This window comes from Engystomops pustulosus, chromosome 7, assembly GCF_040894005.1.
Source record: "Engystomops pustulosus chromosome 7, aEngPut4.maternal, whole genome shotgun sequence".
Classification (NCBI taxonomy): Eukaryota; Metazoa; Chordata; class Amphibia; order Anura; family Leptodactylidae; genus Engystomops; species Engystomops pustulosus.
In genome coordinates this window covers 167,986,641-168,011,609 of record NC_092417.1, presented here as the reverse complement: position 1 = coordinate 168,011,609, position 24,969 = coordinate 167,986,641, and the positions used below count along the sequence as shown (strand labels likewise).

The window sequence follows — 24,969 nt, the reverse complement described above, 5'->3', positions numbered from 1 at the left end:
TCCGTGAAAACCCACTTGACGCCAAATTTATTGAAATGTCAAATCTCTGGAATCTGTCAAACACTGCTAGAACACTTTGGAGGTAAATTTTACCCAAATTGACAGATTTCCGGCTTAGATTTGCGGTTACTTATTGCAGCTGCCTCTCTGTAGGGGCGAGGAGCGGGTTCTGAGCGTCTGACCTGCGCGGCTGCTGTGTATCGCCCTCCGCTCTCCAGCCTCGCTCTATTGATTGGGCTTCACCTCCTCTTCGCTGGAGTGGACGGCGTTTATTCTCCTGGCAACCATTCAGCTCCGCGACTCAGCAGCCGCCCACCGACAGTCGGAGTCACCTGAGGATTTTCTACGGAAACTTCCATCAGTAGATGAGGGACAGGGGGGGTCACTGCCGCCTTTATGCTGCAATTTACGCTTTTATGTTTCATCCGTTTGATGCTTTTTCTAAAGGCTTAAAAATGACAGAGGATTTAAAGGCAAATCTGTCATTAATCCTGACCGTGCAGTATGACAGCCTGTGTCCCTGGATAGATGTGTAATCAGACAGTCCTGTATGTTGTTAGTAGCAGCAGGAATTCTAAATATGTATTTATATTCCAGGATTGTAGCTATAGGGGTGTGTCCCTCACACTGCTGTGCTCTCTGCAGCCAGTGTAACATATTATCCCTGGAGAGATGTGTGATAGGACCTATGTTAGTAGCAGCAGGACTGTGCTTAATGGATTTGTATTCCAGGATTGTACATTCTCTAGTTGACACTGCTGTTCTCTGTGCTCTCTACAACCAATTTTAGGCATTATTCCTGGAGAGATGTGTGAGCATACCTTTGTGTGTGTTGTTAGTAGCAGCAGGACTGTGAAATAAGTATGTAGTTTCTCTAGTTGCACTGAGGGGAGGGTGTCCTCACACTGCTGTACTCTGTGCTCACTGTAACCAGTGTTGGATATTGTTTTTGGAGATGTGTGCAACGATAACTTTGTGTGTGTGGTGTTAGTAACAACAGGACTGTGATACCAGGATTTATGTTCTAGGATTGTAGCTTCTCCAAGTGCACAGGTGGCATGTCCTCACACTGCTGTGCTCTCTGCATTGAGTTGAATCACAGCACCACCCCCCTTCTTTTAGCAAAAACTGTAGTATTCAAGCAGGAGTACTATTACTCAAACCCCATTAATATAAATCAGAACTTGGCTGCAGTACTCCAACATGGCCACTACATAGTGTTTGGGGCTGTCTGCTTTGACAATGTAGGATCAGTCATCAATATCCAAGTTCTGGAATGCCCCTTTAATTCCACATCCAGCTTTATTATACAACAAAGGAATTGTTGCAAAGTTAAGAATTTTGATACAAAAGCTTAAAGGGTGTGTATAATTTAGCAACATTTTTTATTTATTTTTGCTGCTTTGCCTTTATAACTGTGTAAATGAGATTTATTCCAAAACCAGTTCCATTTAATGTATACTTTTCCTCTTTTATAGACCTTTGTATCTCCATGGTTACAGATTACAAGCCCGGTGTAGTCTGATGCTACAGCCTTCTGCCTTGTTATGATGACCTGCAGACAATATAAGACGGAACTGATGAGAGAAACACTTAACTGCAGGGTCAGACTACACAGGGATCGTTTGTAGTCTGTAACCATGGAGATACATTGAGTTGCACAAATACTGTAGAAGATTTTTAGTGAAGTCTCTTCTGCAGACTTGTGTTGCCTGTTAACTTAGATGTGCAGACTTTTAGGTCCTTCTCTATTCTGAGGTCTACTAGGGGGAGGTAGAGGAGAGTTGAATTAGTGGGGGTGTTCAGGAGACCCCTACACTTCACCCTGTACATGGAATCACTGCAGAAGTACTAGGCAATCGCTCGCTTCCCGTGACCCCGAGCGCTCTAGTCTCATAATCCTCAGCAGCCAATTGGCGAATCTGGCGGCCACATTCCTTCCAGATTGTAGCGGCCCCCGAGAGATTAAGCGGCGAAACACGTGACAGTCCCCGAGTGCAGGACCTACAGAGCTGCTCATTTCATCAACCACAGGAGAATGGAAGGGACAGGTCCTAAGGAAAGCGGATGTGGGGTATTACTGCAAGGTAATGATGGGCTTAGATACATCGGAATGCATCACACAGGATAGGTTTAGATACTACAAATCATCACAGTAAAACAAATGGGCTTGGATACATCAGCTCCTCGGACGGTATCACACATATCAGGTTTAGATACTGCATCTCATCAGACAGTATCACACAGAATAGGAGTAGATACGGCTACTCATCAGGCAGTATCACTCAAGGATGGGCTGAGATACATCCGCTCCTCGCACTTATCAGGCTTGGGTACTGCAGCACATCAGACTGTATCACAGAGTATAGGATTAGATACTACAACTCTTTAAACCGTATCAAGCATGATAGGATTAGATGCATCAACGCAGCGGACGGTAAAACGCCTAATAGGCTTAGATACGTCCTCTCATCAGACAATGCCCCACGTGAAATGATTACATACTAGAGGTCATGGGACAGTATTGCATAATAGCATTAGATACAGCAACTTCGTGGACTTTATCACCCATAATGGTCACTAATGCAGCAGCCCAGCACACTGTATCACATATGAATGGCTTAGATACACCATGAACCATCATTGACCATGCCTCCTCGCTGCTCCGGGGTCTTCAGTATCATTTTGGCTCCTGTAAGGTCCACACAACAGACTGTCATTTACTAAATTAATCGTTGAAATCGGAGCGGCCTCAGCGTCTGTGGATAATCGCCTCCTCTCCTGGAAGCTTGGGTTACGTTATTTTTAGCTGTCGGCTGCTGCCTTGTTCTACTGTGTATAGATAAGAGGAACGTAATCCCCGAAGACGGGGCGAACGCCGGGCCCAGAGAGTGACCACAGATAACTGGATGTGTCTGTGGATGCTGCAGTGTATCGACGGTCTATCTCTATCCATCCATCTCATATCTATCTATCTATCTATCTATGTTTCCAAAAACAGGCAGCACTCCAGGATAGTGATGAAAAACGATGGGGCTCACTATCCTGGAGTGCTGCCTGTTTTTGGAAACATATATTCAAGACGCTTTAGCCAGAGGGTCAAGGACTTTGCACCCAACTTTGTTGCTGTGCTGCTCTGAACTTTCCAACATCTATCTATCTATCTATCTATCTATCTATCCATTTCTAACCTTCTATCCATCCATCTCCCTATCTGTGTGTCTCAGGGGTCCTGAAAAGATGCATTAATAAGGGTGATGCTTGTCCCCCGGCTTTACCAGGTGACTACGAGAATCGCATATCACACGGCGATGTCAGATCCAGGATATTCTGGCCGCACACTGGAGCCATTTACAGGAGGGGAATGTAAATATTAGGATCTTATTATTTTCTGAGCGTTTCCCCTGTTTATACAACTCCACGCACAAATCGCCGCTTTCATTACACACCGTGACGCCAGGACGGGAGAGAGTGCCAGGCCAGACAGACAGGCACTTCACCAGGTACACGACTGCTCTTTGATGTCCGAGATCTCCCACTTCTCACCGCTCCACTACATGTAACCCGAGAGCAGCCGAAACTGAAGCTATATAAACATCCTCTATTAATGGACGATTAACCCTGAACTTGTAGTCATCACATCTTATTAATAGTGAGTGCAGCTCTGGGGTATAATGCAGGATGTAACTCAGGATCAGTACAGGATAAGTAATGTCATGTATGTACACAGTGACTGCACCAGCAGCAGAATAGTGAGTGCAGCTCTGGGGTATAATGCAGGATGTAACTCAAGATCAGTACAGGATAAGTAATGTCATGTATGTACACAGTGACTGCACCAGCAGCAGAATAGTGAGTGCAGCTCTGGGGTATAATACAGGATGTAACTCAGGATCAGTACAGGATAAGTAATGTCATGTATGTACACAGTGACTGCACCAGCAGCAGAATAGTGAGTGCAGCTCTGGAGTATAATACAGGAAGTAGTGGAGCCTCTGTGGTTTAGAGTAAATGCTCCTGTTCTGTAGTTGTGTAGCTGGAAAGTTCTGTGTGGGATGAAGTTTCTCTCCCGTCTGGTTGTCTTTCTCCTGGCGATTATTCGTTATCCGCCGCCCTCGGTGACATATTTTTGCATTGATGTTTTTCTCTTGTTGTTATTTGCATTTGAAAGCGCCAGAATCTCTCTAAAGCGTTGGGATGAAAGAGACGTAAATTACTGGGAGCCTAGATTTGATGCTTCCTGCAGGATCAGTGTTGACCTTGAAGATGGAGTCTGGGGAAACGCTTAAAGGAGATGTGAGAAAGGCGAGAAAACTGCAGTAAACTTAATTAGTTTTATCTGTCTCTGGGAAAGCTGAATGATGCCCAAATGGCCATAAATCCAACTTTTCCAGAGATCTAAATGGCACAGAGGTTTCAATGGTTGCCACCCAATGTTCCTAGAATTGGATAGAAATTCTATTCGGCTTTTTCCTCTTTAACTGTGTGTGCAGAAAAGCTGGGTGAGGAGCTGGGTTGGAGCGGTGGCCATGTTGGTTGTCGATTGCTAGTGAATTTTAGGGAATGTCCTTAAACTGCTGCGTTCTTAGTCGTTTACATTAGTCTGCTCCAGATCACCTTCTTAATGCTGATTAAAATGGACTACACATCTCTCCAAGGACAATCCCTAACACTGGCTTCAGAGAGCGCAGAGCACAGCAGGGTGAGTACAGCCCCTCCTCCTTCAGTGGACTTGCAAAAGCTACAATCCTTGGGCATAAATCCACATATTACTGTTCTGCTGCTACTAACAACAGGTCTGCTTACACAGCTCTCCCAGGGACAATACTTAAAGAGAACCCGTCATGCAAAATAACCCCCCTAAACTAAATATATTTTCATATACTGCCATTAGAAAGCATTGCCTCTGTCCCTTCATTGTCCCTCTACATGCCTGTAAACCTAAGCAATGAGGTCCTAAAGCTGTATGCAAATGACCTGTGAAATGTCCAATGAAGCATTAGCATATTCAAGCTGTCCACTCTATTCATGAGTGGGAGGCACAGCCACACCCCCAGTGCATGACTGACAGCCTGTATAATGATGTGAGGCTGTATAATGATGTGCTTCCTGGTGCTGGTGGCCACGCCCCCTGCAGCATGTGTGTGCATGTGTGTGTGTGTATAGGAGAGATACAGCAGCTCCGGGCAGCCATGTTACAGCAGAACATGTCAGATTCATGTGTAGCTCATGTCTGTGTATCACACAGATGTATTAGGAGGATGCAGCCTGTCAGCAGATGCAGCACTCACACTAGCAATGCTTTACTATACATTACACACAGACATGAGCAGGGGGAGGAGAGGGGAGGGGTAACAGGAGTGACATCACTGCCTCTGACCATGTGACCAGCCTCATTTACATAATAAAGAATAGATGATTTTACAATGAATAATGTATGAAATAACTAGATAAAGGCTGGGATGGGATCCTTGTGAGCTGCTCCAACAGGTAGTAGTGACAGGACTAGTGACACAGACCTGATGACAGGTGTCCTTTAACACAGAGAGCACAGCAGTGTGAGCACTCGCCTCCATAGCTACAATCCTGGAATATGAATCTATATTTCACAGTCCTGCTGCTATTAAAAGGGTTCCCCCCCCCCCCACAGATCACAAGAACGGGGGGTCTACAGCGGCCGTGGACTGTAGCAGGGAGTAGCTCCGTCCATCCCCGTGGTTGTGTGCAATCGTGCGCACAGTGCCATCAGCAGGACTGAGCTGTCTATGTGACAGCCTGATCCTTTACTGTGACAGGGGTCACCCTGCCCCTGTATACAGTGAGGGGCATGCTGGGAAGATGCTATATGCAACCTCTCTACATGTCTCGTTTGCCGGCGCCGCCATCTTTGTTTTGATCAATGCTCCTTGTGACGTCAACCGGGAGTGGTAGTCAGTTACCTTGACAGCCTCAGGTCTTTGTAAGACCCGGACTGAATGGCATCTTCAGATTCGTTACAATGTGCCAGTGGCACATTCTAATGGATAATGTGTAAAAACGCTATACACAGCAATACAGTAGAGTAGAGATTTTTGATGGTGGAGAGTGAAAAATGAATGAAAAATTTGCTGCAACGCGCAGGGGTTAAAACTATATATGACTAGATTGTATTATTGAAAATTTCATACTCCTCCTCAGTATTTTTGAGGAGTATTTTTAGCTAAGAGGAGTATTCTTACCCTGGAATGTGCCTACATTCCTGGAAAATACTTCCATATTTCACAGTCCTGCTTCTAATATACATATAGATATCATCACACATGTCTCGGGGGACATTACCTAACACTTTCTGCACAGAGCACAGAGCACAGCGGTGTGAGAACTTTTCCCCAGTGCACAATTCTGGACATACATTAAGGTATGATTACACATCTCTGCAGGGACAATGGATAGCCCTGGCGGCAGTCTGCATGGTCACAACTACTGACAGGTTCCCTTTAATACCCAGCTTTCCCTGAATTGGATATACCTTAAGTTATCTCTCAGGATTACATCAGCTGGAGACGTCTGGTCCATGACCCTGCACCAGTGATAAAGCAGCAGTGTTGGGCAGCGCAATATCTCATGCAGTCGCCGTCCCCGCAGATAACGTTCCGGGCACACGGATCCGGACTTGGAACATTTACCAATTAAAACATTGTGTTTTCTGAGTCATTAGCTCCAAATCTGGAGTGAAGAGACGGGACACATTCCTGAGCGCAGCCGCCTGTGTAATGCAGGACGCAGGAACCAATAAACAAACACGGCTCATTTCACTCTGACATCGCAGAGCCGAGCGCGCACACTGCCTGCTACTACATTACAGGCTGCGGATGCTGGGTGGAAGACGTCATATTGATGAGCCCTTTTATTTTTGTGCCAATATTGAAATTTTTAGATCACATACTAATCCAGAACCCGATTATCCAATATTCCAGCACCCATTTTATGCACAGACTTTATTTGGGTGGGAACAGACTGTGTTATACTGCAGAGCTGCACTCACTATTCTGCTGGTGCAGTCACTATGTACATACATGGCATTACTTATCCCGTACTGATCCTGAGTTATATCCTGTATTATACTCCAGAGCTGCACTCACTATTCTGCTGCTGGTGCAGTCACTGTGTACATACATGACATCACTTATCCTGTACTGATCCTGAGTTACATCCTGTATTATACCCCAGAGCTGCACTCACTATTCTGCTGCTGGTGCAGTCACTGTGTACATACATGACATTACTTATCCTGTACTGATCCTGAGTTACATCCTGTATTATACTCCAGAGCTGCACTCACTATTCTGCTGCTGGTGCAGTCACTGTGTACATACATGACATTACTTATCCTGTACTGATCCTGAGTTACATCCTGTATTATACTCCAGAGCTGCACTCACTATTCTGCTGCTGGTGCAGTCACTGTGTACATACATGACATTACTTATCCTGTACTGATCCTGAGTTACATCCTGTATTATACCCCAGAGCTGCACTCACTATTCTGCTGCTGGTGCAGTCACTGTGTACATACATGACATTACTTATCCTGTACTGATCCTGAGTTACATCCTGTATTATACCCCAGAGCTGCACTCATTATTCTGCTGGTGCAGTCACTGTGTACATACATGACATTACTTATCCTTTACTGATCCTGAGTTACATCCTTTATTATACTCCAGAGCTGCACTCACTATTCTGCTGCTGGTGCAGTCACTGTGTACATACATGACATTACTTATCCTGTACTGATCCTGAGTTACATCCTGTATTATACTCCAGAGCTGCACTCACTATCCTGCTGGTGGTGGTGCAGTCACTGTGTACATACATGACATTACTTATCCTGTACTGATCCTGAGTTACATCCTGTATTATACTCCAGAGCTGCACTCACTATTCTGCTGCTAGTGCAGTCACTGTGTACATACATGACATTACTTATCCTGTACTGATCCTGAGTTACATCCTGTATTATACACCAGAGCTGCACTCACTATTCTGTTGGGGCAGTCACTGTGTACATACATGACATTACTTATCCTGTACTAATCCTGAGTTACATCCTGTATTATACCCCAGAGCTGCACTCACTATTCTGCTGGTGCAGCCACTGTGTACATACATGACATTACTTATCCTGTACTGATCCTGAGTTACATCCTGTATTATACTCCAGAGATGCACTCACTATTCTGCTGCTGGTGCAGTCACTGTGTACATACATGACATTACTTATCCTGTACTGATCCTGAGTTACATCCTGTATTATACACCAGAGCTGCACTCACTATTCTGTTGGGGCAGTCACTGTGTACATACATGACATTACTTATCCTGTACTGATCCTGAGTTACATCCTGTATTATACTCCAGAGCTGCACTCACTATTCTGCTGCTGGTGCAGTCACTGTGTACATACATGACATTACTTATCCTGTACTGATCCTGAGTTACATCCTGTATTATACCCCAGAGCTGCACTCACATTTTACTTGGCAAAAAAGTGTCATTGATATGTAGCCCCTTACATTTGGGTCACACACTAGCTCGTCTAATAAAGTTCATAGAGCAGGAATCTTTTCTTATGTTCTGTCTCCCTTCTATCTTCTTGTTATTTTATTCCTCTACTAATTTTCCTCCAATCCAGCTTCAATACGTAAACCGCATTAGTGCCCTGCCCACGTCTAGACACAAAATGTGGGTACGACCCATTCCTATAATGGGAGACCCTCGCTGCGGCACTCATCATTTAACCCCCTTGTACCGTGTTTCCATATTTCCATATGTATGAGCAGTCTGAGCGGCGCCCGGGCTTTGTAAACAGATTTTATTGAGGCAGAGGTGCACAGCGCAGGCTTCAATCTGCGCTGCCGTGCCTGGAGGGTCCCCGAATATTCAGCTTCTCTTACCTTTTGATGATTTATAAATCACAAGCATCCAAGAAGAAGAAAGAATAGGATTCTATAGTCCTGATGTAAACTGTGCTGAATCCCAAGATCAAAAACAAGATGGCGGGTGATGATGGCGTAGAATGACACATCTGAGTGACATGTGCTGTCCAGTGTATCCAGTAGTCCTTGACTGTTTGTCTCCATGGTTACAGACTACAATCAAACCCTATGTAGTCAGACTTGAAGGACGTTCCCAAAAATTTTTTTTTTTTACTTTTTCTTCTCTCTTTTTATTACTTGACGCTGTTCATTCTTATGAATCTGGTTGTCGTTTTGCTTCACTGTCACATGACCAGTGGCGTATAATGTGTCATCAAGGTGTCACTGCTCTTATTGTTTTGGAATCAGAGCCATGTTAAATTCGAGTGACCCCGCGTAGCCTGTTGTAACTTCTCCTTTTGGAGTATGTTCAGACTTCACATCTGCATTTAACCCTTTGCTCGGAGACCCCGGCGATGGCGTCTATTTAACCTACGCTTTTGTGGATGGTGCCTCAGGCCGCAGCTATGAAACTATCTTGTCCTTGGTCTGACGAGCCCCTCCAGGTGATCTGTCATGTTCCTACATATCAGTCTGCGCCGGGGGTATAATCTGCACCCACAGGCTGCTGTTTTATGGGGGTGACCTTTGCTCTATGACCTGCACCCCAGCAATGCCTCCAGCACATCTCTGACAGCAGCCAGACATGGCAATCACAGAGGATTAGTGGCCGGCAGCAAATTCTATAAAGTCTATAGAAAATTCCAGAACACTACATTATACAATGATTTGGCCTCAATTCTGCTCCATTCCTAGAACTCTGCTTTCTGGCAGTGAATAGGAATAATTCTCCTTTCTCCTCTGCCTGGAAGCTGGGGGCACTACTTATATCTACCAAAATCTGCTTAAGTTTTTTGTTCCAGTAAGAAGTCGTTGATAAAATGACAAAATTACAAACTAGAGAAGTTATGTTGCAAAATGTAACAACCAAGCTGTGAAAATGTGTATCCAGGTGGAGTGGAAAGTCCAGTACACCCATTTATTGTGGAAACAAAAGGAAAAAATCACATATCTGGTCCCGAGGCATATCCAAGGGGATATCTTTTATGTCCGGGACATGACCGCTGTCTGGAAGGCTGCCGTTTTGGTTCATAGGTAAGATTTACTGATGGGAAAGTGATCGTGTAGCATCACAGAGGACAGAATAGTCTTAGAAATCGATTGCTACCATCAGATCAGTAATATATCTTGTGGTTCTGTAGTTATCGGCACAGAGATTCTCCGCAGATTCTCATGTGGGTTCATAATGATTGGATCCTGCGCCTTCAGCTCTGTGTTCAGCACCAGGGACAACACTTCACATAGCTGTGCATCACAGGGAACGTCCCCGGTTGTTGGGTTGCATCACAGGGACCTTCTGAACCATGAGAGATATTAGAAATCGATTGCCACAAACAGATCTGTGAGACAATTCTGCTCTTCTTTTATTTGCTGCATGACCTGCTTCCCATTGGAAAAATGGGGTCGGACACCTCACCCATTACTTTTTAGGGTATGACATTTGTCCCTTTTGTGTCTGAAATAAGAGGGAGTCCTGGGACTTTTAATTTCCCACATCTTATCATCTTTTTGGCCAATGACAGAGGTTTTACAAAGAGCATCTCTCACTTTGAAGGACCTGTCCTCTCATACATTATACGGTAACCAGTCTGTAACTTCGCTAACCACTCTGTAACCTCGGTAACCACTCTGTAATATCTTATTTCCCCAGCGGGGGCACTGCAGAAGAATGCCATTACTACTACTACTACTACTACTACTACTACTACTACTACTACTACTACGAGTAACCCATAGTGCTGCCTGTATGTTTATTGGTGCATGAGCTACTATAGTAGTAGACGTCCAACCCATTGGATTTTGAAAGGTTTGGCAAGTTTTAGAAAAACATGATTTCCTTTTTTATCCCCAATTGTTGGTACATTGGTCTACAGATTTTTTTTCTGGTGTTCCAGTTTGTATTTGAATTGATTTGTAATTCTGTGTAGAACCATTAGAGGCGCTGTTTCCATAGGAAAAAGTGGTGGTTTGTATTGAGTTTTCAGCCCGAGCTATGTAGGTCTTCACCGTTCTCTATATCCGATCTGTATCCTCTCCTGAGTTTTGTGTGCACAGCACGTGCCGGGATGGAGTAAACTATGGGGAGGTCCTGGAGGTTGGATAATTGTGCCTTATAGCACCTATAGATTATTCTTCCTATTCGGTTAGGTGTCTGATCTTTGGCGCATCGGTTTCCCCTCTGGTTTTACTTCTCGTCATCATTCTTAGGTGCCAATTTTTGGAGTTGTCTTACCATCTTCTCCTTTAATCAAGTTGAAGAATCCGTTCAGCCATAAGATGAATTTTTAATTCTTCCTGGGACACCAATTATTGTCAGACTTCCAATAACCGGAGATGGATGTGCATCCGCTCTCCGCGCCGGCAGCTGCTGACTACGCACCCACCAGTTCTCTGTGCAGTGGGCTCCATGTTCAGGGGGGTCTCCGGTGACTACTCTGTCAATTAGACATCTTGTCTTGACCCGAGGAGTCTGCCAGGAACTTTCTAGGGGAGAAATAAAGATAATGGAGCTGTAGTCGTGTAACATGTCATCTCGCTTTACTGCCACCCCCTCCCCCCGCCTTCATCTCATTTCATAGATTATTTACAATATGTCTTGTTCCTGGATGTTTTCCCTCTTGTCTTGATTACTTTATAGCAATAAGAATCGTAATGTAGTCATCTAGTGCCCTAAAACTTGTATGTGTAATGTAGAGAGGCAGTCTCCTATACAGGACAAAACCGTGTAATGTATAGAGGCAGTCTCCTATACAGGACAAGAGCGTGTAATGTAGAGAGGCAGTCTCCTATACAGGACAAGACTGTGTAATGTAGAGAGGCAGTCTCCTATACGGGACAAGACTGTGTAATGTACAGAGGCAGTCTCCTGTACAGGACAAGACTGTGTAATGTACAGAGGCAGTCTCCTGCACAGAACAAGACTGTGTAATGTAGAGAGGCAGTCTCCTGTACAGGACAAGACTGTGTAATGTACAGAGGGAGTCTCCTGTACAGGACAAGACTGTGTAATGTACAGAGGCAGTCTCCTGCACAGAACAAGACTGTGTAATGTAGAGAGGCAGTCTCCTGTACAGGACAAGAGCGTGTAATGTAGAGAGGCAGTCTCTTATACAGGACAAGAGCGTGTAATGTAGAGAGGCAGTCTCCTATACAGGACAAGACTGTGTAATGTAGAGAGGCAGTCTCCTGTACAGGACAAGACTGTGTAATGTACAGAGGCAGTCTCCTGTACAGGACAAGACTGTGTAATGTACAGAGGCAGTCTCCTGCACAGAACAAGACTGTGTAATGTAGAGAGGCAGTCTCCTGTACAGGACAAGAGCGTGTAATGTAGAGAGGCAGTCTCTTATACAGGACAAGAGCGTGTAATGTAGAGAGGCAGTCTCCTGTACAGGACAAGAGCGTGTAATGTAGAGAGGCAGTCTCTTATACAGGACAAGAGCGTGTAATGTAGAGAGGCAGTCTCTTATACAGGACAAGAGCGTGTAATGTAGAGAGGCAGTCTCTTATACAGGACAAGAGCGTGTAATGTAGAGAGGCAGTCTCCTATACAGGACAAGAGCGTGTAATGTAGAGAGAACAAGTCCCTGTCCTGTATAGGAGACTGCCTCTCTACATTACACACTGTGTACAGTGGAGAGGCGGTTACATAGTAGCGCCATCCTGTATTACGCGGTTACATAGTAGAGCCATCCTGTATTACGCGGTTACATAGTAGAGCCATCCTGTATTACGCGGTTACATAGTAGCGCCATCCTGTATTACGCGGTTACATAGTAGCGCCATCCTGTATTACGCGGTTACATAGTAGCGCCATCCTGTATTATGCGGTTACATAGTAGCGCCATCCTGTATTATGCGGTTACATAGTAGCGCCATCCTGTATTACGCGGTTACATAGTAGCGCCATCCTGTATTACGCGGTTACATAGTAGCGCCATCCTGTATTACGCGGTTACATAGTAGCGCCATCCTGTATTACGCGGTTACATAGTAGCGCCATCCTGTATTATGCGGTTACATAGTAGCGCCATCCTGTGTTATGCGGTTACATAGTAACACCATCCTGTTATGCGGTTACATAGTAGCGCCATCCTGTATTAGGCGGTTACGTAGTAGCGCCATCCTGTATTACGCGGTTACATAGTAGCGCCATCCTGTATTACGCGGTTACATAGTAGCCCCATCCTGTATTATGCGGTTACATAGTAGCGCCATCCTGTATTATGCGGTTACGTAGTAGCGCCATCCTGTATTATGCGGTTACGTAGTAGCGCCATCCTGTATTATGCGGTTACGTAGTAGCGCCATCCTGTATTATGCGGTTACGTAGTAGCGCCATCCTGTATTATGCGGTTACGTAGTAGCGCCATCCTGTATTATGCGGTTACGTAGTAGCGCCATCCTGTATTATGCGGTTACGTAGTAGCGCCATCCTGTATTATGCGGTTACGTAGTAGCGCCATCCTGTATTATGCGGTTACGTAGTAGCGCCATCCTGTATTATGCGGTTACGTAGTAGCGCCATCCTGTATTATGCGGTTACGTAGTAGCGCCATCCTGTATTACGCGGTTGCGTAGTAGCGCCATCCTGTATTACGCGGTTACATAGTAGCGCCATCCTGTATTACGCGGTTACATAGTAGCGCCATCCTGTATTACGCGGTTACATAGAAGTTACTTTCTGTTGCAGTACTGAGCTGTATGCAGCCGCGTCTGTAAGAAGCGCTCGTATAGGGGCTGCGCTTTCCCCTTGAAGTGTCCGTATACTTCCTAAACGCGTTTTGATCTCCCATCGCCTTTGTGCATAGATGCACCGTCTACTTTCTTGCTACATCCCAGATTTTTTTTTTTTGTTACTTTGAAGAGAAGAAGAAAAGAAATCACTACTTCATCTCTGCCAAGGAAGCAAATGGCGAGTCACCGGGACGCCGAGGTTGGAGCATTGATCAAAGGGCGCTCCCCATTAAAACGTCTCTGTGAGGCGCAGTGAGACGGCTCCTCTAAACACTTCCGATCAGGACTTTAAATAGAGAAGCAGAATTTGGGATTTACTTAAATAATCAGCAGAAAACTGCAGCGATTATACAGAGAAACCTGCAGGTTCTGCACTCGGAGGCTGAATTATTCATGGTCCATCAGCAGATGCATCCGCAGCACCGGAGAGGCAAGAGACGAGAAGATGCTGAGTCCAACACTGGCAGACTCCACAACTTATAATATACCTTATAGTTAGAAGACTACAACCCCCACCATTACCTGATTACTAAACCTAAACCTTATGCAATTCGCCTATACTGTATATAGAGAAGACTACAACCCCCAGCATAACCTGATTACTAAACATAAACCTTACGCAATTCACCTATACTGTATATAGAGAAGACTACAACCCCCAGTGTGACCTGATTACTAAACATAAACCTTACGCAATTCACCTATACTGTATATAGAGAAGACTACAACCCCCAGTGTGACCTGATTACTAAACATAAACCTTACGCAATTCACCTATACTGTATATAGAGAAGACTACAACCCCCAGTGTGACCTGATTACTAAACATAAACCTTATGCAATTCCCTTATACTGTATTTATGGAAGACTACAACCCCCAGCATAACCTGATTACTAGTCATACACCTCATACAATTCCCTTTATACTCTACATATGATATATATATTATGGAAGACTACAACCCCCTGCTTGAACGTTCCATTAGCTATATACCTTATTAAATCCCCTTCTACTGCGTATATAGAAGGCTACAACCCCTAGCATGACAAAACCACTATTTACATGATATATGTATGTATATATGTATAATATATCATGTTCCTGGGTTAGGTACAAGATGGGTTCTATAGGTTTGTTCTTAAGTTGAATTTGTATGTAAGTCGGAACTGTATATTTTATAATTGTAACCCCAGACAATTTTTTTTTTTTTTGGTCTCTGTGACAATTGGATATTACAAATGTTGGATTCTCATAAGAACCAGAAATAACAATAAATCTTCATTACAGACGCCTGTGATCACTGTTCTAGCTGATTGTTATAGTCTGGGGCTAAAGTACAATAAATTACCAATATCCAGAGGTCTGTTTGTAACTAGGAGTCGTATGTAAGTCGGCTGTTCTTAAGTAGGGGACCGCCTGTATATATAGTATATAAAACCACAACCTCAAACATAACCTGACCATACACCTTATACAATAATGTTACACTCTATACATAGAAGACTACAACCCCCAACATGCGCCGGTCACTAGCCACATACTCCTAACACAATTTGTTTTATACAAAAACTACAATCCCCAACATGACTGACCACAAGATGTTTACTCCTAAAGCTATTATATTATACATAGATGACTACAACCTAACCACTAGTCATGCACCTTATGTAATTTCCTTAGAGTATACAGGCAGTCCCCGGGTTACATACAAGATAGGTTCCATAGGTTTGTTCTTAAGTTGAATTTGTATGTAAGTCAAAACTGTATATTTTATAATTGTAGTTCTACACAATTTTTTTTCTTTTTGCCCCAGTGACAATTGGAGTTTCAAACTTTTTTGCTGTAATGGGACCAAGGATTATCAATAAATCTTCATTACAGACACCTTACAGCTGATCATTGCAGCCTGGGATTAAAGTATCATCCAGAGAGATTCACCAGAGGTCACAGTGGGCAGAGGGGTCTGTCTGTAACTAGGGGTCGTCTGTAAGTTGGGTATTCTTAAGTAGGGGACTGCATGTATATAGAAGAGTACGACCCCCAACATGACCGATCACTGAACGCACCCAGAATACACTTCTATTATACAGGGTCTGTCAAAGGACTCCCTTTTAATTTCAGAAATAAAGGGGGCAATGACATATCTGATCCCCTAGCAAGTAATGGGTAATGGGATCTTTTAGGATATGTCTGAATCCTGGCCGCCATCTTTCCAATGGGAATCTGATCATGTACTATATCAAAGAACAGAATTGTCTTAGAAATCGAATGTCACAATCCGTTCTCTTGTACTCAGCAAAGAAAGTTGCAGCAACAACCGGGGACGTCCCCTGTGATGCGCAGCTATGGGACGTGTTGTCCCTGTTGCTGAACACAGAGCTGATGCAATCATTATGAACCTGCCGGAGAATCTCTATCCCTTCAAACCAATATGGCGGCTTTCAAGATGGCGGCCATGTTTCGGACCTAGCCTAAAAGATATCCCCCTGGGTTTGCTGGGGGATCAGTTATGTCCTTTTTTGTTTCTGAACTAAAAGGGAGTCCTGGAACTTATGACCAACCCCCCTCCTCCTAAAAACATTAAATACCCCCAACATGAGCCTAGTACAATCTATTTAGAGCACTACAACCCCCAGTATTACCACAGTATAAGTCTGTTCCTAGGATCCGTCTAGTTCATTAGCTTTACATCCCCCTGGGGGCGCTGTTTTCCCCTTCCTCCGCTGTCTGTGACCATGTTGCTGCTGCTGAGGCGCTCTCCATGTGCGAGGCTCCGTGCTGCTGATGGATGTGATGGATAAAGAATCTAAATTGCTCCCGGGATGTGTTATAAACCCTTCATTTTCCATTCTAGAGACCTTTTCATTTGGTTACCCTCCCCCCCCCACCCCTCCTCTTATAGACTGTATCATGGCAAAAACAAAAAATGTCTCCTAAATTTACAAGAATGTGGAAAAAAAAATCCCCAAAGTGTTCCATGAATTATAATCATGAGCGATGCATCATTAGCCGAACAGTTTTACCATGTAGTTAAAAATTCATTAATCTCCTGAGAAAAATCTGCTGCAAAAAATATTCAGTCCTGTTATTCTGTAAACACTGAGAAAGAAATCTACTGAAGAACACTTGTATAATACTACATTATAACTACTATAATACTGCCCCTATGTACAAGAATATAACTACTATAATACTGCCCCCTATGTACAAGAATATAACTACTATAATACTGCCCCTATGTACAAGAATATAACTACTATAATACTGCCCCCTATGTACAGGAATATAACTACTATAATACTGCCCCCTATGTACAAGAATATAACTACTATAATACTGCCCCTATGTACAAGAATATAACTACTATAATACTGCCCCTATGTACAAGAATATAACTACTATAATACTGCCCCCTATGTACAGGAATATAACTACTATAATACTGCCTCCTATGTACAAGAATATAACTACTATAATACTGCCCCCTATGTACAGGAATATAACTACTATAATACTGCCCCCGATGTACAAGAATATAACTACTATAATACTGCCCCCTATGTACAAGAATATAACTACTATAATACTGCCCCCTATGTACAAGAATATAACTACTATAATACTGCCCCCCTATGTACAAGAATATAACTACTATAATACTGCCCCCTATGTACAAGAATATAACTACTATAATACTACCCCTATGTACAGGAATATAACTACTATAATACTGCTCCCTATGTACAGGGATATAACTACTATAATACTGCCCCCTATGTACAAGAATATAACTACTATAATACTGCCCCTATGTACAAGAATATAACTACTATAATACTGCCCCTATGTACAAGAATATAACTACTATAATACTGCCCCCTATGTACAAGAATATAACTACTATAATACTGCCCCCTATGTACAAGAATATAACTACTATAATACTGCCCCCTATGTACAAGAATATAACTACTATAATACTGCCCCCGATGTACAAGAATATAACTACTATAATACTGCCCCCTATGTACAAGAATATAACTACTATAATACTGCCCCCTATGTACAAGAATATAACTACTATAATACTGCCCCCTATGTACAAGAATATAACTACTATAATACTGCCCCCTATGTACAAGAATATAACTGCTATAATACTGCCCCCTATGTACAAGAATATAACTACTATAATACTGCCCCCTATGTACAAGAATATAACCACTATAATACTACCCCCTATGTACAAGAATATAACTGCTATAATACTGCCCCCTATGTACAAGAATATAACTACTATAATACTGCCCCCTATGTACAAGAATATAACTACTATAATACTACCCCCTATGTACAAGAATATAACTACTATAATACTGCCCCCGATGTACAAGAATATAACTACTATAATACTGCCCCCTATGTACAAGAATATAACTACTATAATACTGCCCCCGATGTACAAGAATATAACTACTATAATACTGCCCCCCTATGTACAAGAATATAACTACTATAATACTGCCCCCCTATGTACAAGAATATAACTACTATAATACTGCCCCCGATGTACAAGAATATTACTATAATACTGCCCCCCTATGTACAAGAATATAACTATTATAATACTGCCCCCTATGTACAAGAATATAACTATTATAATACTGCCCCCTATGTACAAGAATATAACTGCTATAATACTGCCCCCTATGTACAAGAATATAACTACTATAATACTGCCCCCTATGTACAAGAATATAACTGCTATAATACTACCCCCTATGTACAAGAATATAACTGCTATAATACTGCCCCCTATGTACAAGAATATAACTACTATAATACTGCCCCCTATGTACAAGAATATAACTACTATAATACTACCCCCTATGTACAAGAATATAACTACTATAATACTGCCCCCGATGTACAAGAATATAACTACTATAATACTGCCCCCCTATGTACAAGAATATAACTACTATAATACTGCCCCCCTATGTACAAGAATATAACTACTATAATACTGCCCCCGATGTACAAGAATATTACTATAATACTGCCCCCCTATGTACAAGAATATAACTATTATAATACTGCCCCCTATGTACAAGAATATAACTATTATAATACTGCCCCCTATGTACAAGAATATAACTACTATAATACTGCCCCCTATGTACAAGAATATAACTACTATAATACTGCCCCCTATGTACAAGAATATAACTACTATAATACTGCCCCCTATGTACAAGAATATAACTACTATAATACTGCCCCCTATGTACAAGAATATAACTACTATAATACTGCCCCCTATGTACAGGAATATAACTACTATAATACTGCCCCCTATGTACAGGAATATAACTACTATAATACTGCCCCCCTATGTACAAGAATATAACTACTATAATACTGCCCCCTATGTACAAGAATATAACTACTATAATACTGCCCCCTATGTACAAGAATATAACTACTATAATACTGCTCCCTATGTACAGGAATATAACTGCTATTATACTGCCCCCTATGTACAGGAATATAACTACTATAATACTGCCCCCTATGTACAAGAATATAACTACTATAATACTGCCCCCTATGTACAGGAATATAACTACTATAATACTGCCCTCTATGTACAGGAATATAACTACTATAATACAGCCCCATGTACAAGAATATAACTATAATACTGCCCCCTATGTACAGGAATATAACTACTATAATACTGACCCCCTATGTACAAGGATATAACTGATACTGCCCCCCCTCCTTTAGTGGATATAGTATTTAGTGATTTCTGTGCAGTCTTTCCTCCTGTGTTTGTATTGATTTTTCCGCTCTCTGGCTGCTCACACTTGACAGTAAACCATCCTGACAGACCCATCACAGAACTTTTTCCGCGCCGGTTATGTATTTATGTAGTGGGAATATGGCGGCTTGGACGCGGTGATCCTAGAAGAATGGCTAATTACCCGGGTGCCGCTCTCTATATTCTAATTGCATTGTTGCGGCTGTGGCTTCGCTCTCCTGTGCACATATTGACGGCTTTCAGCTTTCTCCATTGTATCTGCTCTGACTCTATTCTCTCCATGTTAATTATTCATGTTCTCGGCGTGCGCCCGTCATAGCGCCCAAGCCAATATCCGGCAGTCATTAGCTGCACCGGCCGTGGAATATTCATTGTTTGTTTTGGTGGTTATATTGTTGTATCGATCGGCTGCTCTTGGCTGTGGATACTCCAGGAGAGTTGCCAGGGGTGGAAGTCGGTGCTGGGGATGGCATTGGACACAGTTTTAGGTGATTTCTCTAGTTTTGGACATATTAGTACTTTTTAGGGAAAAAAAGTCATTTTTTAGCATAATTTTTTATTTTTCTTGTACAAAGTTTCAAACCCACCATTTATTGATTTTGGATTTATAGATTTATACATAAAATTTATGTTGCCTTCAGCCACCACTAGATGGAGCTCATTAAAGTTGGATATTTTTTGACTTGTTCTCATCTGTTTGTCCTTGTTCCTCTGGGACTTAACCCATTCTTCTCTATTACATTTGGTTTGCCACAATGTGTATCTGTTGTTGTGCCGGATCTGTGTAGGAGGCGGATCACAAAATTCAGCACACAGTGGTTAGTGAGTGGTATATTCTGTTGGATGACTCCAAATAATCCTTCATTGTGTCCAGCTCAGGCATTAAATCTGCTGATCAGACACAACTCACAAACGGGACCAACCCTTTAAAGGGGTTTCCCTGCATGAAAAAGGACCTCAGAAATCTCCAGTGTTGTGTTTTGTCCCTGGGACCTGATATTTCGATATATATGCCAGGATTGTAGTCCCACACTGCTGTAAAAAGCAGATATTTGGCCCCTTCCATCTGCTCTGAGTAAAAGCTGTAGCAAGGCTTGTCTGGATTTTACAGAAGTTGTTAACAGTAGGGTAAGTCCCTGTGTTGCAGACCAATTCACAGAGCACAGCAGTGTGAGGAGATGCCCCCCCGGTGCACTTGAAGAAGCTACAGTCTTGAAATGTAATTCCCTTTTTCTCAGTCCTGCTGCTACTAACAACATACAGAAAGGTCCGATTACTCCTCTCTCCAACGACAATACATTAAACTTGCTACAGAGAACACAGAGCACAACTGTGTGAGGACACACACTAGTGCACCTGGAGGAGCTACACCCCTGGAATATAAATCCATATTTCACAATTCTGCTGCTACTAACAACCTACCCAAAGGTATGAGTAAATGGCTCACCAGGGACAATACTTAACTCTGGCCGCACAGAGCACAGCAGTGTGAGGACACGCTCCCAGTGCACTTGGAGAAGCTACAATCCTGGAGTATAATCCATACTACACAGTCCTGATGATTACACATCTCTCCAAGGACAATATGTAACACTGGCTGCTGTTTCTTCTCTGTTCCTTAGCCGCTCACTGCCGCCCCCTATCTTTTTTGGCTGTATGTTGCGGCACTCTAGCCACCAGGTTTTTTCTCAGCCCCACTGAAATAAATGAAGCCAGTTCCCTGCACATACAGACTGGAAGACAAACCGTATCCTCTCTGTATTTTAGGGGTTCCATAGACCGGCCCCCCCACACATCATAAAGAAGTTGCATCTATATGTGAGAACAGCAGCGCACACAGGCCATAGACCCCGTGATCCATAGCGAGAGCCTCCGGTGTCTCCAGGAGCCTCTCAGCCGCTCGCCATCACCTGTAGGATCAGTCATCGGATACTTGTGACTTTCTCCTCTTATCTCTCACATCTTGGCAGTATCCTCACAATCCCCTCTGCCCTTAACGATGGATCTGATCAGCCCTAAACCCGAGACCAAACATCTTCTGCTGCCAACAGCGGTGGATGTCGCTGAGTGCGAGAGATTCCAGCGATTTGTCTCATCAGAGACTGCAGATTGTGATCTGATCCTCCATCATTAGATCCACCTGGAAGCAGGATCCAAGACTTTACAGGAATGATCCAAGACTTTACAGGAATGATCCAAGACTTTACAGGAATGATCCAAGACTTTACAGGAATGATCCAAGACTTTACAGGAATGATCCAAGACTTTACAGGAATGATCCAAGACTGGGAAAGTTGGGTGACATAGAATACAGATGTCAATACAACTAGTCACTCAGCTTTCCTGGACTGGAGGGAATTGAATCTATTTTTTCTGCTCTGTTCATATTGTTTGGAGGTGACTTTTCGGTGAGATCCAAGACTCCTCCGGAGTGTAATTGAAGAAGCCAGACGTGTAGACGCAGGAGGAGAGGACGTCTTGCCCCTTATCTGTCGCCCGCCGCTCTCTAGTCCGCTCTATTCAGCCGCCTCATGTTATCAGGGCGGCTTTGCCGGCTCCATTTGTGTTGTGACAATCGGGATGTGGCGGGCGGCCTGTGCCATGTTCTCCCAGGGATAAGAAGTCTTTGTGGATACAATGTAACAAGTTCATTCCGAGACTTTGTTCTTCTTGTTGTTGCATTGTTTCTAGAAGCTGGTACAGTATACAGGGCAGCCTGCACATTATGGGGGTCCTATAGCTACAGCTAGAGGGGTTTTATCTCTTCTAGGTATTGTTGACCTATCCAATATCAAATTGGTGAGGGTCAAACATTCGGGACCCTCACCAGCCACAATATTATATTATAACGTCCCAAACTTCCAGCAGTTTCTGCTCTTGACTCCTTCTGCAGGTTCTGGTCCAGTCTGCAGATTCCATCTCTCATCTTTCATTTCTTAATGCATAGCAAGTGTCAGGTCCGTTCCATGGAGTGATGCAGTACCCGCTGTTCTAACAATCTCATCCTTTTATGGGATCGCAGGTCAGTGTGGTAAGTGGTCATTACCAAAATGAAAGCTCTCAGGATTATGAGATGGGTCGGTACATTGTATCAGAGGTGCGTTCTATAACCCACACACCCTGAGAGTAACATGAAGCCCCTGTAGGATCCAAAGTGTGGTGCTGGCCGTCCTGGTGATGTAAGGTGGTAATGACAAATGGTCTAATGATGAGATGTTGATGACTCGTCTCATGATAACATGACGTGATGATGACCCGTCTGATATAATGGGGTGATGACTACCCATATGATGATGTAGTGTGGGGATAACTAACGGTCTGATGATGTAGTGGAGGATCGATGACACGTCTGATGTAAAGGAGTCATTGCCCATCCAATGATGAAATTGGGTCAATGACCTATCTGATGGTGTAATGATGATGTAATTAGGCGATAACAGGAGTTAATCAGAGAGGTGATGACCAGTCTGATAATGTAATGGGGGTATGGTGACTCGTCTGATGATGTAATAGTAGCGGATGATGACTCGTCTCATGTTATGGGGGGGGGGGGCGGTGTTGACCGTTCTGATGATGTAATAAGTGTATGGTGACTTGTCTGATGATGTAATAGTGGCGGTTGATGACTCGTCTCATGTAATGGGGGGGATTCTGACCCGTCTGATGATGTAATAAAGATATGGTGACTCATCTGTTGTAATAATTTGTTGTCTGATGATGTAATAGTGGGGGATAATGACTTAAGTCTGATGATGTAATGGGGGCGGCCGATGATGACCCATCTGATAAGCAGGCGACATCTTTCTTATTCTAATATTTCACAATTCGTATCCCGTGAGCTCCGCTGATATTGGGTCACTAAAGTTTCAGTGTTATCTTATCCTACAAATCCCATGAGAGCCGCGCAGCAGATTAATGGCGCATTAATGTGTAATACATCAGGACCGTGGAGAGCCCTCGCCTCTGCATCGGGGAAGTACCAAAATTACATTTACTACTTTACTGCTAATATCAGCAGAACATGCGGGAGCCGGACACATTACCGTATAATCCCATGCTCTTATCTTCATGTTCACATTAATATTGATCTCTGCTGAAATTTCTGCTCAAATCTTATTCTGCAGATGAAAGATCACAGAGAACCGATAGCTGCTATCATATAGTGTCCTCCAGGCGTCAGGAGGAGGGGGAGGAAAAGTGTATCATCCACTGCAGATTATCATCATAATTCTATAATACCGGAGTATAACCATTATAATACTGCCCCCCTATGTACAGGATATAACTACTATAATACTGCTCCCTATGTACAGGAATATAACTACTATAATACTGCTCCCTATGTACAGGAATATAACTACTATAATACTGCCCCCTATGTACAAGAATATAACTACTATAATACTGCCCCCTATGTACAAGAATATAACTACTATAATACTGCCCCCCTATGTACAGGATATAACTACTATAATACTGCTCCCTATGTACAGGAATATAACTACTATAATACTGCTCCCTATGTACAGGAATATAACTACTATAATACTGCCCCCTATGTACAGGAATATAACTACTATAATACTGCCCCCTATGTACAAGAATATAACTACTATAATACTGCACCCTATGTACAAGAATATAACTACTATAATACTGCCCCCTATGTACAAGATCATTACTACTATAATACTGCCCCCTATGTACAAGATCATTACTACTATAATACTGCCCCCTATGTACAGGAATATAACTACTATAATACTGCCCCCTATGTACAGGAATATAACTACTATAATACTGCCTCCTATGTACAGGAATATAACTACTATAATACTGCCTCCTATGTACAGGAATATAACTACTATAATACTGCCTCCTATGTACAGGAATATAACTACTATAATACTGCCCCCTATGGACAAGAATATAACTACTATAATACTGCCTCCTATGTACAGGAATATAACTACTATAATACTGCCCCCTATGGACAAGAATATAACTACTATAATACTGCTCCCTATGTACAAGACTATAACTACTATAATACTGCCCCCTATGTACAAGAATATAACTACTATAATACTGCTCCCTATGTACAGGAATATAACTACTATAATACTGCCTCCTATGTACAGGAATATAACTACTATAATACTGCTCCCTATGTACAAGACTATAACTACTATAATACTGCCCCCTATGTACAAGAATATAACTACTATAATACTGCCCCCTATGTACAGGAATATAACTACTATAATACTGCCTCCTATGTACAGGAATATAACTACTATAATACTGCCCCCTATGGACAAGAATATAAC

General features: G+C 42.9%; 1 protein-coding gene across 3 annotated transcripts in view; it reads left to right on the top strand.

Moving 5' to 3' along the window:
* Positions 1 to 24,969, top strand: part of GALNT18 (polypeptide N-acetylgalactosaminyltransferase 18) — a 147,164-nt gene that overhangs the window by 48,009 nt on the left and 74,186 nt on the right. Inside the window, exon 1 of one of the 3 annotated variants that reach the window (XM_072118856.1) lies at positions 2,024 to 2,087. The exons of the other annotated variants lie outside the window; for them this stretch is intronic. Within the exon in view, the coding sequence (XP_071974957.1) occupies positions 2,039 to 2,087 (49 nt within the window). The 5' untranslated portion in view covers positions 2,024 to 2,038. Of the gene's footprint in view, positions 1 to 2,023; positions 2,088 to 24,969 lie in introns of those variants that run through there. 3 annotated transcript variants of the gene reach the window in all.